The 22264-nt window shown below is 45.1% G+C and overlaps 1 protein-coding gene across 2 annotated transcripts in view; it reads left to right on the top strand.

The window, feature by feature from the left end:
* Nucleotides 1-1075: 1075 nt before the first annotated feature.
* Nucleotides 1076-22264, top strand: part of LOC148027530 (Rab3 GTPase-activating protein catalytic subunit) — a 33834-nt gene continuing 12645 nt past the window's right edge. The window contains exons 1-3 of one of the 2 annotated variants that reach the window (XM_087689260.1): nt 1076-1429; nt 1673-2118; nt 2216-2311. In XM_087689260.1, the coding sequence (XP_087545386.1) occupies nt 2085-2118; nt 2216-2311 (130 nt within the window). In that variant the 5' untranslated portion in view covers nt 1076-1429; nt 1673-2084. Of the gene's footprint in view, nt 1430-1672; nt 2119-2215; nt 2312-22264 lie in introns of those variants that run through there. The other variant, XM_087689261.1, reaches the window with a different exon arrangement.

The raw sequence follows: 22264 nt of genomic DNA, 5'->3' as shown, positions 1-22264 counted from the left end.
AGAAACTAGAACTACATATGTTGGAAGATGTAATTTTAGTTTAGGTAACTTTCACAAGAGTCTAGTCAACTTTTGCATGTAGGAGCCTAGGTGGATGTGCCATGATCCGAGGCATTCAAACATTTGTCCACATGAGGAAAAAGATGTCCAAAGTGTCCATGTTGCCCACTTTCATAGTAAAACAATGTTGTGCTAACAAAGACTTGAATCGATGAGCTTCACAACATGTGACGATGATATATCCAATAGACAAATCAACTTTAAGTGACGATCCTCTGAATGAAAGAGAAGATATAAAATGAGTTCATTTGACTAGTGTGGAACCCTATGATACCTTCTCTTGAAAGGTGCACCTAGTTTGCTTGGACTAGTGTGTATCTGTCCTAAATGTGAGAAGGTCCTTCAAAACCCTCAATGTAACGAAAGAATCCATCTTTCCAAACCTTGCTAAAATGTGCCAATTTTTGAAACAATTGTGATTGGATTTCATCCAAATCTTTGCATCCCTAAGGGTAAGGCATTGCTAAGCTGCTCAATCGGGATGTGCATGTGAGAAATGTGATGTCAAGACTTCTCTATCCTATTAAAAATTTCCCCGCTTGATCTTCTCACTTTCTACTGCTACAACAAGCATCTCGACGATGGAGGGAAGGTGCAAAGCTGTTCTTGCTTGGATCTGGGCAACCTAATGAAGACATACTTTGTAAAAAGGAAGAGTGATGGTGTTGGGCCAGAAGAAGGACATAACCAGTGTTCTTAGTCACCAATCACAAAGCTCCCATTGAAATGTTCCTACAGTCAATTGTTGAGAACCTCGCAAAAGCTATCCGCATATGGGGGGAGGTAGTTTGCGATAATTTCAGGGGGCCACAAGTCTATGGGGCCATGCACCCGAGCTTTAATAAACTCGGAGGTTTGTGAAGGGCCTCATTGGGAAGGCCATCACCGTCTCTCGAGTCTCCAATGGACAAGTTCAAAAGCCTTTGGACGGGTAGCCTAGGTGATATAAGTGCGACAGACTCCAGAGCCAAAAAAGTCAACAAAATAGGAGGAAAAAGAAACAAGACGCGATCAAACCGACGACATGATCAAATCATTACGAGGCGGATGAGACCGCGTTCAGGATTTTCAAACTTGCGCTTTCGCAGTGCCCGTTCTGTGAAGAGATCCATCGTCCATGCAGCCTCGCGAGAGAGAGAGAGAGAGAGAGAGAGAGAGAGAGAGAGAGAGAGAGAGAGAGTATATTAGCCGGCCGCAACACGACGGCACCTCCCCTCCCTCCCTCCCTCCCTTCCTCGACTCCATCAATCCCTCCCTCCCTCCCTCGACTCCATCAATCCCTCCCTTTTGTCCTTCCCTTTTACGCAGAAAACGCAGACCGCCGGCACATGCTCTCCCGCACGCATGCTACCATCCTCCGTGCATACATGTACTAGCTCTCTCTCTCTCTCTCTCTTAGGGTTTTAGTCCCTTTTATCCTCTCGCTCTATAACCTGCCAGTATCCGTCTCTTTCCGAGAAAATCATTCCTCTCTCCATTCCCAGGGAAAAAGGCTCCCGATCCGCCATTTTTACGAATTCGTACGCCATTGGTAGACCAGCAAATCTGATAGTCCTCGCCTCTCAGTGTTTTTTTGAAGACTTGCTTTCGTTGTGCTCTTTGCAATACGCAGAAAACGTGAAGGGGATACTTGTTTTCCTCACAAACATCGAGGTTTTGATGGTTGCGGGACCGAACTTGGCCGGGAAATTCGTTGTCAGGCCGATGAATACAAGCCGCGGGAGATAACAAGATCACAGACCTCGCGTCACAACTGCATCCACTCGCACGGACGCTGCTACCTAAGTGCGCTAACATCAACGTAATCAAAGACCATTCAATGCGGTGAATCGATGGAGGAAGTGGGGGACTCGCTTGACAATGATGACATTTTTACTGACTTGCAATTCATGCTCTCTTGAGCTGTAGAGTCTGTCTCAGTTATACAGGGCCTAAATTGAAGACAAGGCATTTGCTTTCAGTCTCTTTGCCATACTGAATGCGTTGCAATTTGGATTTCGACCTTTGTCTTCCTCATCACATCGATGGATACATCTTTCATGTCAAGAGCAAAAAATGGTACGTTAGCATCAGAGCCTCTATATTGTTTCGTCTTTATATTCTGGCTGTTGATTCCATATTTCTGTTCGTTTTACTTTTTTTCCTGGCTGTGAAGCGTTTCAAAATGCTGCTGCAAAGGCAGAGCGCTTGTTGACAGAGATCAAAGAAGATTTCAAAACTGATTTTGGGATATCAACGGGAACAGATAAAGGTAGCACTGATTGCAGTGCCTCATATAACACAATAAACAAATCCTGTTTTCTTTTTTTTACGCAACAGATTGTCAAGATGCTTATCAAAGTTTGGATGATTGGCTTTGACTATCTCTAAACATAGCTTAATAAAATTTTGGTAGGTATAATAGTATGCATGTAATGCAAGGATGCTGAGACAGGTTACTGGAATTGGGCTATAGCCTTCTTCAGGCCTTTGTTTGGGCTGTAGTTCGAAACTGATAAAGGTATATAAAGGTATCTGAGGACGGAACGAGTTGGGCAAGGGTATTGAATTCAACATGGGGTGACTGAAAAACGCTAACGTTTATGATGCACTAGAATGATGCATGCCAAATAGCCCAGCAAGGATTGGCATGTTTGATGTTGGCAAACAAGTCACTTTGCATTCCTTGCTACATACCAATGTTGTTGTGCATGCCCTGATGCGCTGTGGACTGCATTTCCGTAACTACATTACCTTGAAAACCTTGCACAACAAGCTGAAAACCAGCATAATTAATTCTGTAAGTACCAAGCACATCACTAGCCATAGCATGGAACATTTGATCCTCTGCAAAGGTACTCTGGCTGAGTAAAAGGCCGACGTAACCGTGGCTGTCCAAAATTTGGAGGCTTGCAAACTGAGTTCCTTGCATATTAGACATCATTGGATCTTGTCCATTAAGCGGATTAGGCTGCAAATGCTGCCCATGAGCCTCACTAGATTGCCTTGACTTGGAATGGCCCTTCTTCTTCACTGGCAAAGGGGCTTCCTGCATTATTTCAGAAAACCGAGGATGCTGGGATAATTGTTGAAGAGTGCTCATTGCATAGCATATTGTGCCTTGAATAATGCATAGATTTTTAATTGTCTTCCACCTGTTTAGTTGCAGCTGACTGCAGCATCAGCTTGTATTATGATTGCTGCTTGCTATCCATGCAGATTTTGAGCATTGCTTCTTTGAGTTACGATAGACAGCTATTCCCATGAGGAATCCTCTTTCTCATCAAAATGGTCACTGCTGTGAGACATTTTCATTGATGTGTACATGGTGATCTCTATTTAGGGCAAGCTGAACTATGGCTGTAATGCAATTACAGCAACCACAACAACCAGCCAAGTATGCTCTCATGATGGTACCAGAAAGCAATAGGAGGGGCTGCCAAGCCCTTCCCATGATCCAAAGAAGACGACCCCTTCCGCACCTTGGCCTTGGCCTTGACAAGAGGATTTGAGTCAGAGTCAGAGGAGGCGGATGACTTGGTGGAGGAGTCCTTTTCTTGCTATGGATTCTCCTTCTTCTTCCTCAAAGCTGCTAATTCTTTGTAATCCTTGTGCAAATGTCCCTTCGTACCATAGCGATAACACTGAGCATTCAACTTCTTCTTTTGGTTGCTCCTCTCAGAAGCGGTAGATGCCTCATTGGAGCCACCATACTGAGATGGAAGCCGCGTGTGTAACCGCAAAGATGCCTCATACTCAAGTAGCATGGAGGACATATGGGTAAAATTCATTGGTGTTGATGACATCTGGGCCCGCAAAGCATTGGTTGCTCCATCAAACTCTAAAGGGAGCCTGTAGAGCAAAGTCCCCACAAGATGAACCTTGGGAAGGGCAGACTGCATGTGGCGAAGCTAATTCTTTACATGGGTAACTTGAAGCAAGAATGATTGAATAGTATCCTTGCATTCAAACTTCATCTGTTGAAGTGTCCATAGGGGGTAACTACACACATAGTTGAGGGAGACTGGTGCAACATCTGAAGCTTCACCCATATCGCTAAAGCTGCCTTGTAAGAGGTGATTGCTAGAAGAACCTCTTTAGAGATACAACAAAGGAGTAGAATAGGCATAGGCATCATGGGAATCCCATGTAAGCACAACTTCCTCGTAGTTGTCTTGGTCCCAATCAGTAGGAAGAGGAGTGGAGGCTCAAGATGCTCAAGGACTCCAAAAACAACGTATCATAATTGCTTCTATACAAACCATGCTTTCATAATAGCAATCCATGTTAGGTGGTTAGGGCCATGAAGTTTGTTATCAGTAGAACTGCAAGGAGGAGTTATCAGGAAAGGAGAGGAGGAGAAGATAAAGGAAAGAAGAGGCGGAGAGAGTACAGTCAAAAGACAGCACAGACTGCACTAAAGAGAGTTCTCACGTAGTGGAGAGATAGTTGATCACAAAATAACTGCTGTAACAGGACAAAATCTGATCAAACACAGCCAGAAGGTTAAGATTACAGCTAACAAAACCTGAAAATATAATCGCCCAGCATGTAGGGGTAACGAATGTGGAACAAGGAGTTTGTTGGAGTCAAAATGCAGAAAAAAAGCATTAAATGCAGCTGTACCCACAATAAAACAATGCAGAAAATGCAAATGCAGACTTGTGGAGACAAAAGGCGGGCAGCAGATGGCTGAAAACAGGCTGATTGGGATCAGCAGCACGTTGCCCAATCAGTAGACAGATAGAGACCAACGATCAACAGAGGAGTCATGAAAGACTTGTAACAATTGAAAACAGAAATAGGAGCATAGATCCTCAAATTTGATATCATGTCAAAAGTGGATGCAAGTGATGGAAGCATAAAAGAATGTTGAAATAAACTATTGAACACAAGACAAAAGAGAGAGAGAAGAGAAAACACAAGAACACTACAAAGGGGAACTCATAGATGTGCTCGAGAAATGGAATCCATATACCAAACACAAGACAATTGCATACAACAGTGAGTCACTGGTTGCATGGGCATTGGCTCTGGCATTGGCTCAATATTTCCAACAAGACCATGTGACAAGATGCTCTAAACACAAAAACACAATACCAATCGTATGACAAAGCACGAACTGATAGCATGGAATAGAGTTAGGGTTAGGGTAACTCAGAGACAATGAACATAGATAATAATGAAATGAATGACTGCTGAATATACAATGCTCATGCAGCAAACACACTATGGAGAGAGTGAATACTATATCACAAACTCTTGTATCTTGAGGATTAGGGCAGGGCTCATGAGTTGGAGAGTGTGTTGTACTTCGAACAGATCCCGAAATGCAGCAAGGCAGGCTTTGGATGTCGAACACTAGTAAACGCAGCCAAGGAAGATTAGATTTGATGCAAATGGCAGTGTAGGAGAGAGAAAGACTAAAAACGTAGGTGAGGAGAGAGAAAATAGCAAAATGCAACTTGTTTAGGTTTGGTGACAGCCTGCAAGAGCAGGTGATAGCCGAGGAGAGAGAAAACTGTGCAAGTGGTAGCTCTAGACAGCGAACACAGGTTGTTTGATGATGTGGCAGGCTGGCGACAGCAACCGAAGACTAGCAGTAGTAGTCATTAGGCTGAAATTAGCTCCGAACAGTGTGTGGTAGGCGCTAGATCATTGTAGATAGCAATGGCCAGCTTGGACCGCGATGTTCTCCGTGTCTGTGGTGTGGGTAGCAAGCTGAAAGACTTGAAATTTGCAAAAATGAGATTAGGGAGAGTGGTGGCTTGTTTGCCTATTTATAGAATGTTTAGAGTACCAAAATTAGGGTTTTGCATGTGGGACACAGTAACTCTCAAGGATCGTGTTTCTTTTTAAAATAAAAGGTTTATTTCATTAATTAAACATGTTTTGGGGTTGTTTAAGTCAAGCTAATGCATTTTTAGCTCAACACCCCCTCTCAAGCCCAAAACAGAGCCATGAGAAATAAGCCCTTAGTATATATTTTCTTTTACCCCAAGGCGTTCCATCCCAAAGCAGCCGGGGCATCTGGGGTGTGGGTAGCAAGGCGAAAGACTTGAAATCTGTAAAAACGAGGTTAGGGAGAGTGGTGTATTGCATACCTATTTACAGAAAGTTTAGGGTACCCAAATTAGGTTTTTACATGTGGGACACAATAACTCTCTAGGATCGCATTTCTTTTTAAAATAAAAGGTTTTCTTCATTAATTAAGCATGTTTTGGGGTTGTTTAAGTCAAGCTAATGCATTTTTAGCTTAATACCCCCTCTTAGGCCCAATACAGAGCCATGAGAAATAAGCCCTTGATATATGTTTTCTTTTATCCCAAGGTGTCCCGCCCCAAAGTAGCTAGGGCATAGGGCAAAGGGTGCACATTGGCTGCCCATCCAGTGACCTACCACGACTACAGACGCAATGGTTATCTTACCAAGGGAGTATATTGGTTGCCCTAGTGACCTTCTAAGACTATAGTCGCCAAGAGATCACCCTAGAGAGGCTAGGGCATCGGACCAAGGGTGCTTGTCGGTTGCCCAGGGGCCTATCAAGTCCAGCAAAGGCAGATGGAATCACCAATGAACTTTTGATTTTAATTATAAAAACAAAAACATAAGTAATGGAGGGGAAGTGGCCCATTTAAGTATCAGATAGAAAACAAACCCAAGTCCTTCAGAAAACAAGCAAACCTATCCTGCACTTTACTAGGATGAGTGCCTAAGGATAATGGAAAAAGATTTTATGCTCATGGCAGAATGCGATGCAGCGGTGCCATTGGACAATACCCTTGCAAGGAAATTGTTCACTTGTTTGAGTGCCCTTTTATAATCATGTCATCTTGGCAGTGCGGATGAAGTTACAAATGTCCTTAAGTACAAGTCAAAGAATAAATATTTGAAATGTCTAAAACTGAATTGTAAACATCATCATTGTCAGTGATCAAGAGAAGAAACTGCTCCCTCTCAAACTGGAGGAAGGAGGAGGAGGGAAGCATCCTCTCCCCATCAATTTGAAGAAGTAGAGGAGGGTGGACCCAAGCCAAATCCGAGGTAGGATATACTGTAGGATTAGCCGATTGACTACTTTGGTCAAAATGTTTGCAAAATTATCACTTAGAAGGCACAAACTCTAGGTGAATAGTGCCTAGCTCAACTTGCTCTCTAGTGAAGTGGAAGTGGACTTCCACGTGCTGTGTTCTAAGTGTGATGATCGGGTTGCCTGCAAGGGCAATGTCACTCTGGTTGTTGCAGTAGACAATTGTAGGAGAACCACAAGGGAAGTGAAGTGCAGCCAGTAAGCTTCTCAGATAGATGGCCTTAGTGGTACCATCAAAGAGAGCCCTATACTCAGCCTTTGTTGTGGAAGCTGCCACTGTCTTTTGCTTATGGCTTGACCAAGAAATGGTAGCTGTGCCCAAGGAAAAGTGGTACTACATCAAAGAGAATCCTATACTCACCCTCTATTGTGGAAGTTGCCACTGTCTTTTGCTTATGGCTTGACCAAGAAATGGGAGCCGTGGCCCAAGGAAAAGTGGTAACTGCCATGGGAACGCTAGGTGTCAGGATCTCCCGCCCAGTAAGAATCGATGTAACCTTGCAAGCATAAACGAGGTCCATAAGTTAGCTCATAATGAAAAGTACACTGCAAATATCTCAACACACGAAGACAAGCAATCCAATGTGACATCCTAGATGCTGAAAAATATTGATCAAGTACACTAACTGAGTATGCTAAATGTGGCCTAGTATGAATCAACCAAAGAATCTTTCCTACAATAGATCAATAGGTGTGTGTATGGGAGGGTTGACCTAGGGTATCCTTCGACAGATGGACAATGGAATCGAAAGGAGTAGCCACAGGCCATGTCTGATCCATGCAATACTGGTCCACCAGCTGAAGTTTGTACTTCTGCTGTGAGATACAAATACTTTTCCCAGAACAAACTACCTCCATCCCCAAGAAATAAGATGACAGATTGAGGTCAGTCATCTCAAAGGCTGACCAAAGCTTGGCCTTAATTTCCACTATGACAATAGAATCTCAGCTAGTGATAAGTAAGCCATTGACATACAACATGATATAGCTGGCCCCCACTCAAGAAATAAGATAACAGACTGACGTCAGTCATCTCAAAGGTAGAACAAAGCTCGGTCTTAATTTCCGCTATGACAACAGAATCTCAGCTAGTGATAAGTAAGTCATCGACGTACAACAGGATATAGCTGGCCCCCGTGCATGTAGTGCGCACATAGAGATTTGGATCATAGGGGGTAGAATGGTATCCTTGAGTTTGTAAGAAATTATCCATCCTTTGGAATCAAGACCGCCGAGCTTGCTTGAGCTTATAAGGAGCTTTTCGCAAACGGAATAGCTTGTCCAAACGATTTTGTAGAAGGAAACCCATGTGGTTGCTCCACATAGACTTCCTCCTCTAAATAACCATTTAAAAAGGCACTCTTGACATCCATGTGGTATAATGGCCAACTGAGGTTAGCGGCAAGCACAACTAGCAAATGGAAATTGGTTATCCGAGTAGTGGGTGCAAAGGTCTCCTCATAATCAATACCTTGCTTCTGACAAAAACCTTGCACTACAAGGCAAGCCTTGTGCTTGTCTAGAGTCCCATCAACCTTTAGCTTAGTGCTAAAATCCACTTCGTCTTGATGACCTTCTTGTGATCGGGATGATTCACCAAGGTCCAAGTCTCATCTGAGTCAATATTATCCAGTTCCTTCTCTATGGTCTCACGCCATAGAGAGTCTAGGAGAGCCTCCTGCCAATTGTCCGGCTCAGAATGTGTAACGTAATCATCCATAAAGATTGAAGCATATAAAGCCCGAGGGACAAGCCGATTAGATCTTCTAGGGCCCTCTAGAGAGCAATCCAGTGGGAGGATCCCTGAATCCTGCATAGCTTGGGAGTGGAAGAATTTGCAGGACGGTCAAGAGCAGGCAGTAGACCCGGCTCAGAAGACACAATGTTTGATGATGTGGACTAAGGTAAAGACTTAGAGTTCGGTGTATAAGATTGCACTATGTCCCTCTCATCAAAGACGACATCCCTTCTAACGATCGCCTTGTTTGCCTAAGGATCAAACAAACGATAGGCTTTTAGTTCGGAAGAATAATCCACAAAGATCAACAGATCAGCTCGGGGAGTGAGCTTTCCTATCTTGTTGTCAGGTGTGTGCATGTGTACACGACTCTTGAAGACTTTGAAGTGGGAAACAATAGGTCTCTCGCCAAAGAATGCCTCATAGAGAGTTCGCGGAGGGACTGGCACGGTCACAGGCATTGGTTGACGATATACACTGCAGTACTAATAGCCTCAACCTAGAGACGATCGGGAAGCTTTGCTGCAAACAGTATAGAGCGTGCCATGTTCAAAACTGTCCGGTTTCTACGCTCTATAACTTCATTCTAGAAAGGGCAGTTGGTAGAAGTGAGTTGGTAAGAAATGCTATGCTCTTGTAGAAACTTAGTAAACTCGTAGGAGATAAACTCGCCACCGCTATTACTCCTCATGGTACCTACATGACGTCCAGTCTGGTTATGAACCAACACCCAAGCACTGAAGTAAGTGAAAGCATCAAATTTGTGCTTGAGAAAGTATACATCCACATGTATCGAGAGAAATCATCCACTATCAAAACGACGTAAAGCGCTATTTAAGGTAGTAGTGGGCATCAGGCCACAAAGATCAATGCGAATCAATCTCAAGGGAGCCTTAGCTCAATGAGTGGATTGCTATGGGAAGGGGGTACGATGCTATACCTGGGTGACATGCTTTACAGATCTCTTGAGATAGCTTCAGGCGGGGAATGCCATTAACCATCTGGTGATTCGACAACTCATAAAGAGAGTCGTATCAAGATGTTCTAAGCGGTAATGCTAGAGATGCTCAATGCTCAAATGCTCCCATGCAGTGGCTAAAGCTTGGAAGTGATGGAATGTCGAGCCTTTGTTGTTTTGCGTTTGGCGATGTGGGCCTCTGCTAACCAATCAGACAAGCTCTTTGGCGTTAATAACGTTGTTGACTATGATGGCTGACCGGTGGTAGTGTGAGATTGAGCTTTCCATGGCTCCTAAGATTGGTTGCCACTGTGAAGAAAACTGCTAGGGTTTGCACTGAGGACACACAGAGTGTACGACCACGATAGAAACACAAAGAGACAGACACAGACATAGAGGGCAAAACTCAAACCCTAATGCAAAACTCAAAACTCAAACACAAACAGAAGAAGGGAGAGAGAGAACACAACTCTAAAGTGAATGAATGCTGTAAATGAATGTAAGAGTGTACAGTATGCTCAAGGGCAGAGCAAGGGAGTGTGACGTCCACCAGAGACGGATCCCAAGTCTGTGACCACCAGTCGGAGTGTAGGAGTGCTGAATAGTGAATGGCAGCAGGTTGGTCACCAAAATGCAGCAATCTGGAGGCTGGAAACTTGTAAATGCACTAGTGTACCGCCGATCAGAGGCTGGAAACTGCGCAGTCTGTTGGAAACAGTGTTTGATGTGATTGACGATGATTGGATGATCAGATTGCAGCAGATGATGATGTTGCCAGCAGTTGACGTCAGCATGGATGAAGGCGCTAACAGTAGGAGCAAACACAGATGGAGTAGGAGCAGTCTTGAGGGTTGGACAGCCACGTGGGAGGAGGCTGATGGCTGAAACGTGCACATGGAGTGAGAAACCTGCACAGACAGAATGAGGCTGAATGGGGGCAGCCTGTCTATTTATAGATGTGGAAGGGTGTCCCAAAAATTAGGGTTTCCACTGAACTCTCTCGAACCGCTTCCTGTTTTAGAGTTTCCATTGAATTCTCTCAAACTGCTCCCCGTTTTAGGGTTTCGATTGAAATCTCTCGAACCGCTCTCCGTTTTAGGGTTTTTACTCTAAAAGAGCATTTTTAAGTGTGTTTTGGGGCTGTTTAAGAGGCTAATCAGCAAGTAATGCATGCTCTAGCTCAATATCCCCTCTCAGGCTCAAAATTGAGCCGAAAGAGTAAACCAACCACTGTGATGTTTATTGACCCCAAGACGTCTCACCCCAAAGCAGCCAGGGCATCAAATAAAGGGTGCACGTTGGCTGCGTAGTGGCCTACCAAGACTACAGAGGCGATGGTTATCTTACCAAGGGAATCCAAGTAGTCACCCCAGAGAGGACAGGGCATCGGACAAAGGGTGCACGTCGGCTATCCAGTGGCCTACCAAGCCCTACAAAGGTGGATGGAACTACATGAAACTTAAAAAAAATAAAAATAAAAAAATAAGTCAGGTAAATTTTATGGGATGCGGCCGATTGAGTAATAGTGACCCAAAAGACGGAAGTAGGGAGGGTATACCCAACACATCACAAAACAAAACAAGCTAACCCATCCACTCAGGTTATTGATGACAAGGAAAAATAGGTGATGAGGTATACATGTGATGAAGGAGGATGGTGGTGGGGTAACAACAGTCGCCGGTGGAAACAGCTTAGGATGCTTAAGTGGTGCTCTGCACAATGAGATGCAAAGTATGCTACATGTTGAAGAATGCTCATGCAGTACTTGCCACTTGGACATTGTCTCTCATGGGAAAATTGTTCACTTGCCCAAGCGCCCTAGTACAAAGATGATGAAATCATGCAATGCAAAGGGTAAGGTACAAGAGGGGGGAGAAGTCGATGTCGAAGACAAAGTGCTGAAGCCTGTAGAATACCAAGAAGGGTAGGAACCCCCTCTCAACTTGGATGTAGATGTCGAAGAAGAAAGAGGAGCTTGATGTCGGTCTTCGTATGGTGCCGAGAACCATAAGGAATGAAAGAAGAGGAAGTGGATGAAGTGGATGAAGCACCCCGCTAGAATAGCAAGGTAGAAGTCACCGCCATGATAGCATCGAGAGAGATGCTGCTCGATCTACCTCGAGAGGGAAAACCACTATGTTGGAAGAAGAGCAAGCACTCCTAGGATGATGAAACTATGAAAGGAACGGTGCGCATCCCCATGTCTCTAGCCCAGGTAGGACCAAAGCAATTTGCAAGTTAGTCCTATATGGAAAGACAAAACCTTGCAAAAGAGATGAGAATTTGCAAACACAGCGGTTAGTGGTGAGATGCTCCAAAGCAAAACATAACAGAAAGAAAATCTAACTTCAAATAAATGCAATGAATGTGTATGGGTATGAGTAAATGTAGTAGAAATCAAAAGAATGGAAAAGCTAAGGATAATGAATCCTATGGGCCCGACTCTAAGAGTGCAAAAAATGAATGCTAGACTGACCTAGGGTATCCAAAAGGACCTAGAGATATGCTAGTCTAAGAAGGTGGCTACCATTGCGTACGTCCAATAGTAGGGCTCTGCCAAGGGAACGCTTGACAAGGTAGGGAGGAAGGTGAGATAGATGCATGAAGTGCAACAAGATCGGAACCTGCAGACCAATCAGCAAGTCCCTCAGGGGTAGTGAAAGAGATGGGCTGTTGAGGCTGTACTCAAGCCACATGTCCAGGAGCAACGACGGGTGCTAAAGGAGTAGATGAAGCAGGAGCAAAAGGCATAGCCCCACTGGATTGTGCAGTCGCAACGGTTCGTAGAGGCTTTTTAGGTGGAAGACCTTGGGCCTTGGAGCGACACTCCTCATCCACATGACCTGCTCTCTGGCAGTGTGTGCAAAACTGGTTTTTCTTAGGGAGTTGCTGCTAGATAGGTCTAGATTCTTTGGTTCCATTTGAGGAAGAGGAGTCACCCTTTGATTGGCTTGCCTTCGCATCTTGTGAGTTCTTGCCATTGGTGGTTTTCCCTCTCGAAGAAGAGCCAACCAACCCCCTCTGCTCTGAATAAGGCTGTGATGAGGATTTCTTGTGGACTTGATTATGCAGCCTTGCGTAACGCAAGAACTGGCACTCAAACTTGTAGAAGGTTGGCAATCGAGGTTGGGAGATGATGTGTTGAATGAAATTGAAGTATTTTTCGGGCAACTTATTCAAGAAGAAAGTAACCTGATCGTCATTTGACTTTGGAGAGTCAGTAATGGTGAAATCGGCAAGTAACCGCCTATATTCAGCTAGCTTGACTTTCATATCATCCCCTTCCTTAATAGAGAACTCTTGAAGCTCAAAGTCGAGATTGATGCGCCGAGTACGATCATGAGCCGCATAGCGGTTGAGAAGGTGACTCCAACGCTTTGACGCGAGCGAGAAATGCTGCAACTGAGAGTGAAACTCAGGAAGCAATCCTTGCATCTGCTCAACATTGGCTATGGCATTGCGGGCTCTCCGTTGACGGATGTAATCAGGGTGAGCCAGTCAAGGGTCCAGCATAGGCTCTAGACCAATGACAAGGTCCCAAAGACCCTGAGACTCAAGCTCTTGTTGCATGAAATTAGACCAAGTGGTGAAATTTGACCCGTTAAAACGTGTCTTATCCGTGAAGGCATTTTTGGTAGGTGTAACCCAAGGAGAGTGTGAAGACGCACCATAAGCTGAGGATGGAAACCCCTACGTATGAGTGGTCATGGGAGATGTGAAGCTGGAGATAGTGAGGGGGATGCCCATCACAGTCAACCCAAGAGTTATGGGTGTGCTCCTTTGCTGAAAGGTGAGAGGCACTGTGTGAAAGGGTGGCATTTCCCCTAACGAAGTACCATGGTGCAAAGAGGTAGAGAATGGGCTAGAGAAGGAAAGGGTGCTAGGAGCGGAGATGAAAGATCCAACCCCTAGGGTGTGTGATGCAGATGTGGAGTGTAATCCAAGGTTTTGGAAAGATGATGAGAGGTGATCAAGGTGTGATATAGAAGAGGGTGGGATGGAAGGGAAGTGAGAAGTGTGTGTGACATGCTCAAATGAAACAGAAGCTGTAGATGTACTTGAATTTCGTCTGCTTCGTGAGCCCCCGCTATTGAAGTTCACATATGCAAAGCCATCTGGTTCCTGTACCTCAAAAGAATAAACAAGCCTCAAATGATGGAGAAGCTTGATAAGAAATCATAGGAACTAGAAAAGAAGGCATTTGGGACATTGTGATTCGGTTACGAGTCGTATTGCGTATCTTGCACAAAGACTAGCTCTCCACAATATCTGTAGGATACTCTTTACAAGAGCACCGGCTCTGATACCATGTGAAGAAAACTGCTAGGGTTTGCTCTGAGGACACATAGAGTGTACAACCACGACAGAAACACAAAGAGCAGGCATAGACACAGAGGGAAAAACTCAAACCCTAAATGCAAAACTCAAAATTCAAACACAGAAACTCAAACACAAACAGAAGAAGGGAGAGAGAGAACACAACTTTGAAGTGAATGAATGCTGTAAATGAATGTAAGAGTGTACAGTGTGCTCAAGGGCAGAGCAATGTCGGAGTGTGACGTCCACCAGAGACGGATCCCAAGTCTGTGACCACGAGTCGGAGTGTAGGAGTGCTGAATAGTGAATGGCAGCAGGTTGATCACCAAAATGCAGCAGTCTGGAGGCTGGAAATTGGTAAACGCAGCAGTGTACTGCTGATCGGAGGCTGGAAACTGTGCAGTTTGCTGTAAATAGCAGGATGAAATAGTGTCTGATGTGGCTGGCGATGATTGGATGATTAGTTCGCAGCAGATGATGATGTTGCCAGCAAGTGACGTCAGCATGGATGAAGGTGCTAGCAGCAGGAGCAAACACGGATGGAGTGGTAGCAGTCTTGAGGGCTGGACAGCCACGTGGGAGGAGACTGATGGTTGAAATCTGCACGTGGAGTGAGAAACTTGCACAGACAGAATGAGGTTGAACGGGGGCAGCTTGTCTATTTATAGATGTGGAAGGGTGCCCCAAAAATTAGGGTTTTCATTGAACTCTCTCGAACCGCTCCTCGTTTTAGGGTTTCCACTGAACTCTCTGGAACCACTCCCCATTTTAGGGTTTTTACTCTAAAAGAGTATTTTTTAGTGTGTTTTGGGGCTGTTTAAGAGGCTAATCAACAAGTAATGTATATTTTAGCTCAATAGCTACCACCTTGCTTTCCTTGTTGGGGTGCAGAGGTTTGAGACTTAGATTTTGGCTATGTTTTGTCTTGCCTTTGATCAATACTCATAATCAAAATGGCTAGCCTTTTGACAATGTTGACAATACCTATTCTTCTTAGACACATTTTGCCACCCTGGTTTAAGAAAGGATTGGCTGGTCCCTTGGGTCTCACTAGATGAGATATGAGTGGAATTTTGAGGTTTCTTACCCTTCCCTTGCTGTCTCTTCTGAGAAGTGGCAACAAGAGCCCCCGCTATAGGAAATGCCCCATGAAACTGATTGAACAGCCTAGCATATCATAAGAGCTGACACTCAAATTCATAGAATGTGGGCATAGTGGGTTGTGAGATGACATGCTGCATAAAGTTAAAGTATTTTCTTGGCAACTTATTTAGAAACAACGTGACTTGGTCATCAGGGAACTTAGAAGCCCTTGTTGTACAGAACTCAGTGAGGAGTCACCGATACTTAAACAACTTGACCTTAAGGTCATTCTTATCATTAATGGTGAAAATTTGAAGCTCATGGTCAAGATTAATGCGATGGATTCTATCCCAAGCCGCATAGCGGTCAGTCAAATGTGTCCAACGCTTAAATGCTAAGTTGAAATGCTAAAGCTGAGAATGAAACTCAGGTAGTAAGCCCTATATCAGCTCAACTATAGCGGAGGCATTATGAGCCTTCCATGAGCCGTGAGTGAACGACCTCGTATGGAACAAGTGCGGGATGAGGTTGGGGTTGCAACCCTCTGCACAAGATCCCATAGGTTTTGGGAGTGTAAGACATGCCTCATCAAATTAGACCAAGTGGTGCAGTTAGACTCGTTGAAATGAGTATTGTCATTGAATGAATTCTCGGCAAATGAAGAGCTAGAACTATGAGGTGTTGGTGGAGGTGGATAAGTGTGATGTGGTGATGGATATGTAAAATATTACACGGCGCAGCGAACAGAATCTGAGAAAGAGATAGAGAGTACACAACAGATAAGAGAGGAATCAGTAAATTCTTTAACTCCAAACAACTGATACAAAGATGGCTCTGTCCACCCGTGCGCTTCCACTATGTGAAGCTTAGATGGCGATCTAGACAGAAGATAGGTGAAGAGCTTAAGGCTAGCTGGAACAACAACTCTGGCTGGGTGAAAGATGAGTAAGTGATGACTGCGAAGGGGTTTAGCTTTTATAGCCCGCGAAGGGCGTTAGGTCGGCCTATTGATCGACCTACCATATGAGCCTCCACTAGTCGGCCAGGGAATATTCCAGGGAATATTCCCTTTACCATCGGGCCGGGGGCGCTACCCCCGGACCCCCGCCAGGGGGGCCGCTGGCTCCCCTGGGACCCCCCAGCCAGGGGCCGCTTCCGCGGCCCCCGGACCCCACAATAGGGGCCCCTTTTAACTCCCTTACCACGCAACTCAATGCAATGTGCCTCGAGTTGCTACCAGCTTAACCACTCCGTCTAACCCAAAGATTAGACCCACAACAGTCACCTTTTTTGCCATCCGGTCACATAGACCTCATCTGATATACAAGTCAGGACTCAACCAATGTCCGGGCTCACATTTGGCTTCTCCTCATAATGGGGGCCTTACAACTTTGAGCACCATGGATCATTGGTAGCACCTAATGAGGGTGGGGCATTGATCATATCTAACACTCCCCCTCAATGTCCACCCATAGGTGAACTATCTCCTCGGCCCAATGCTGAGTCTCTGAAGATGAACTTGAAGCAGATCCTTCGTAAGTGCTTTGGTGAAGATATCTGCTCCATTCTCCTCTGTTGGACAGTAGACCAATTCCACTATCCCATCCTCCATCAAATCACGCACATAGTGATACTGGATCTCTATATGTTTGGTGCATGCATGAAACACTGGATTTTTGGCAATGGCGATGCAACTCTGATTGTCACATCTCAGCACAGTTGGTTCTTCATCGTGCACTCCCATATGCCATAGAATCCTTCTCAACCATACGGCCTCACATGCAGCAAAACAAGCTGCCTTGTACTTTGCTTCGGTAGAAGACAATGCCACTGTTGGTTGCTTCTTACTAATCCAAGAGAAAATTCCTGAACCCAAAGAGAAACAATAACCAGAAACTGACTTCCTGGAATCAATGTCTCCTGCCCAATCTGAGTCACAGTTCCCCACAAGAGAAGTTCCGAAACTGTATGTGATACCATAGTCAAGAGTTTTCTTCAAGTATCTGAGCACCCGCATCCCAGCCTTCCAATGACTCTCATGAGGCTTGTTTGAGAACCTGCTCAAAACACCAACAGCAAAACTGATATCTGGTCTGGTGTTACACAAGTAGATCAGACTGCCGACCAACCTCCTATACCTCCCAATGTCTGCTAGTGCTGATGTATCCTCGACGGATAACTTTCCATTCACCTCCATAGGTGTAGCTATCTCCTTGCACTCGGTCATGCCAAATGCCTTCAAGATCTCCCATGCATACTTCTTCTGAGAGATGAAGATCTTTCCTGGCTCTTGCCAGACTTCAATCCCCAAACAATAGTGCAGCAAGCCCAAGTCTGTCATTTCAAACTCAGAACTCAAAGCCTTTCGAGTTTGGTTGATCATATCTTCATAGTCACCTGTAATAAGAAGGTCGTCCACATATAGGACAATCACTACAGACTTTTTACCATCCCTGTAAACATACAAGTTAGCATCTGAGGCACATCTTTTGAAGTTTAGGTTTAAAAAGAACCTATCTATCCGCTGGTACCATGCTCTGGGGGCTTGTTTCAGCCCATACAATGCCTTCTTCAGTTTACACACTTTGTTCTCAGAATGGGGGGCCTCAAACCCTGGTGGCTGAGCCACGTACACCTCCTCCTTGAGGTCACCATTTAAGAACGCTGACTTAACATCCATTTGGTACATTGGCCACTTCTTGTGGGCAGCCACTGCAAGTACTGTGCGAATAGTGGTCATTCTGGCAGTTGGGGCAAATGACTCTTGAAAATCAAACCCTTCAACTTGTGAAAATCCTTGTGCAACCAGTCTAGCTTTGTACTTTTCTAAGGTACCATCAGCCTTGTACTTTACCTTCCAGATCCACTTGGTGCCAATAACCTTCCGCTTTGCTGGTCGATCCACTAGCTCCCAAGTGTCATTCTTCATTATGCTGTCATACTCCGCCTGCATAGCATCCTTCCATGATGGATCTGCAAGTGCTTCTTCTAAGTCAGTTGGCTCCTTTACTTCTCTCATAATCTCAACCATCAAGGCCATATTGACTATGTGAGCAGAAGCCCTCCTTTGCTCCTCTATTCTCTGAGACCTCCTTGGTCCATCTGCCTTCTCCTCAACAGATGCAGGCATAGGATTATTGTGGTCATAGAGCTGCTTCACCCAGCGCGGCAATGGCTTTTCCGGTGGGGTGATGTCAGGTTGGTGAACTTTTTCCTCATCATCTGAAGATGATGCTTCCTCCTCCTTAAGGATAGGGATAGCTCTCGGGACAGGTTCATAGTGGACTACTTCTTCGCTTGATGATAAAGTGGAAGAACTTGCCTTCTCCTCCTCCACTGTATGCGGCTCCTCCTTGAACACCACATCACGGCTCGCGATGATCTTCTTTGCCTCTTGGTCATATAATTTGTAAGCCTTCTGCTCATCACTATAACCCAAGAAGATACATTTTCTGCTTTTTGGTTGTAACTTGTTTCTCTTCTCATCTGGAATATGTGCATAACATTCACATCCAAAAATTCTGAAATGTGAAACAGATGGTTTCTTACCAGTGTAAGCCTCATGAGGTGTTTTTCCCTTGAGAGCCTTTGTGTAGCTCCGATTTAGAATGTAGACTGCAGTATTAACAGCTTCAGCCCAAAAATGGTTAGGCAATCCCTTGCCCTTTAGCATGCATCTTGCCATCTCCACAATGGTACGATTCCTGCGTTCCACAACACCATTCTGCTGAGGTGTGTGAGGCGTCGTCAATTGACGCTTGATCCCTTTGCTCTTGCAAAAGCCTTCAAACTCCTTTGAGTTGAACTCACCACCACCATCTGTTCTAAATTTCTTCACACTTTTCCCTGTTTCATTCTCAACAAGTATTAGCCATTCTTTAAACTTACCAAAAGCTTGAGCCTTATCACGAAGGAAGTACACCCACATCTTCCTACTGTAGTCGTCGGCAATCAACATAAAATAAGAAGATCCCCCCAAGGCCTGTGTAGGCATCTTACCACACAAGTCAGCATGCACCAACTCTAGAGGAGCATGTGCTCTATTCTTGCTTTCTTGTGGAAATGCCTTTCTCTGTTGCTTGCCCATCATACAAGCTTCACATGGTTCCTTCAATTCAGTTATTGTAGGTAGGTGAGCAACCATACCTTGCTTTTGCATCTCCTTCAATACTGCAAATCCGATGTGTCCAAACCTTTCATGCCAAAGCTTACTTGTGCCCACTCCAGCGGTGGCTGTAAGAGCACTTAGCTCATACAGGTTGTTCCTTCTTTCTCCTTTGCCAACAATTGTGCCAGCACTATCAATAATTTCTGCACCTGTCTTCTTGAACCTCACTTCATGACCAAGATCAGTTATGGCAGCAACTGATAAGAGATTTCTCCTGATTTCGGGAACATACAACACATTTGAAAGCTTTTTGACTTCACCATTTGCAGCAACAAAAGAAATAGTACCTGTGCCCGCAGCAGGACATTTAGCATCATTTCCAACCGTCACAGTGATGGATTCTTGTAGAGGCTGCATAGAACTGTATAGACCTTTCTTGTTGGTCATGTGACGGGAGGCCCCACTATCCAACACCTATGAGTCAGTGGTAGATTCTTCTTGCGCCGAGGAGCACACTTCCTCAATGGTCGCCATGAATAATTCCAACTCTGCTTCAGCCGTATTGGCTGTCTCTTTCCCTTTACTTTTAAGGGTACCATTCTTTTCATCTGCCTTCTTGACACGACAATCTGCAATTGCATGTCCTTTCTTCTTGCAGTAGAAGCACTCTCCTTGAAACTTCTTCTTGCCGCCCTTCTTCTTTTTGTCACCATCATTTTTTGTGGAGGAGACACCTTTGCCTTTTGCATTGGCAGAGAATGCAGCATCTCCATTGTTGCTTCCTTCTCGGGCTTTCAGCCTCAACTCCTCCTCCATTAATAATGCACAAAACTCCTCAAAAGTCAAAGCTTGAGGTCTCACCTGAGTATTAAGGGCAGTTACTAGTCCATCAAACTTTTGTGGACAAATCCGAAGACACCTTCGAGCTAGCTCTTCGCTAGTCTTTTGTATCCCAGCGCCAGCCATCTGGTCGCGCAGATTCTTAATCCGAGTGATGAATGCTTCAACCGTCTCTCCTTCAGCAAACTTCTCCGCTGCTAGTTGATTCTCCAAGTTTTGAATCCTTGTTTGGTTTCGTGTTTCATACTGACTCCTTAGTACATTCCAAGCCTCTGACGCTTTGGTTGTATGCTGAATCAGAGTCAAAACACTGTCAGAACAGCTTGTAACTAAGGCACACAATGCATCTGCATTCCTTCGTTTCCAAGCTCGTAGAAGATCTGCATTCGGAGGAATCATCACACTAGGATTTGATGGGTCGGGGGTAGGCTGTGGTTCTGCGTCAGTCCCCAGCACAGTCTCTAGAAGCTCATAAGAATCAAGGATAGTTGTAATTTTGAACTTCCACAAGGTGTAGTTTGTACCATCTAACTTGCCTTCGCTGAAGGTTGGTGGACGAATCCTCAGTGTTTGAATAGCCGGTACAGCAGCACCACCTCCTGCACCGCTTCCTGATGCACCAAAACTGCTTCCCGGAGTCGACATCGTTTCTCTTTGCTGTTGAAGCCTTTGCCTCTTGCACGCTCTCCGATCTCTAGAGCCCCCTGGGCTCTGATACCATGTAAAATATTACACGGCGCAGCGAACAGAATCTGAGAAAGAGATCGAGAGTACACAACAGATAAGAGAGGAATCAGTAAATTCTTTAACTCCAAACAACTGATACAAAGATGGCTCTGTCCACCCGTGCGCTTCCACTGTGTGAAGCTTAGATGGCGATCTAGACAGAAGATAGGTGAAGAGCTTAAGGCTAGCTGGAACAACAACTCTGGCTGGGTGAAAGATGAGTAAGTGATGGCTGCGAAGGGGTTTAGCTTTTATAGCCCGCGAAGGGCGTTAGGTCGGCCTATTGACCGACCTACCATATGAACCTCCACTAGTCGGCCAGGGAATATTCCCTTTAACATCGGGCCGGGGGCGCTGCCCCCGAACCCCCGCCAGGGGGGCCGCTGGCCCCCCTGGGACCCCCCAGCCAGGGGCCGCTTCCGCGGCCCCCGGACCCCACAATAGGGGCCCCTTTTAACTCCCTTACCACGCAACTCAATGCAATGTGCCTCGAGTTGCTACCAGCTTAACCACTCCGTCTAACCCAAAGATTAGACCCACAACAGTCACCTTTTTTGCCATCCGGTCACATAGACCTCATCTGATATACAAGTCAGGACTCAACCAATGTCCGGGCTCACATTTGGCTTCTCCTCATAATGGGGGCCTTACAACTTTGAGCACCATGGATCATTGGTAGCACCTAATGAGGGTGGGGCATTGATCATATCTAACAGGATAAGATGGTGGAGGATAAGGACGGGGATAAGAAATAGGATAGGCAGAAATAGGCTGTTGATGTCCAATGAGTGCCGATTGTTGCGGAGGCATTGGGACAAAAGTGTTTCCATAAGGTGCCGAAGGCGGAGAGGGAGGCATTAGGACATGGTAGCCTTGTCTAAGAGCTAGCTGGGGCACGATAGAATGACCAAGTGATCCACTAGGTAAAGCCATAGAGGCAAATTGTGGTACTAAATGATCCACACTTAGAAGAATGCGTTGGAGGCGGAAAACTCGAAAGTGTATGTAGGAGGATGATCTTCCATCATGGATACACCACCCGAATAGGAGAAAGAAGGAGCCCTAAAGATTGTGCCCAATGGAGGACCCCTCGATGTGTACACCACCCAAATAGGAGAAAGAAGAAGCCCTAAAGGCTGTGCCTAATGGAGGACCCCTCGATGTGGTAAGCGGTGAATACATAGATGCACTTAATGGACGCTGAAAGGAATGTGCAACGGAAGATGAGGGAGGGATGGGTGGAAGCCCAAATGTATTTGTGATGGGTGAAGATATGGGAAACATCATTGGTTTCTTTTGTCCATTAAATGCAACAAAATGAGATGTACCTACTCCAATATGACCATGAGAAACAAAATTATTTGA

This window comes from Lygodium microphyllum, chromosome 12, assembly GCF_053477565.2.
Source record: "Lygodium microphyllum isolate KBCC chromosome 12, Lygodium_microphyllum_v1.1.10, whole genome shotgun sequence".
Classification (NCBI taxonomy): domain Eukaryota; kingdom Viridiplantae; phylum Streptophyta; class Polypodiopsida; order Schizaeales; family Lygodiaceae; genus Lygodium; species Lygodium microphyllum.
Note: the sequence above shows the minus strand (reverse complement) of the source record. Positions and strands in the feature narration are given on the sequence as shown.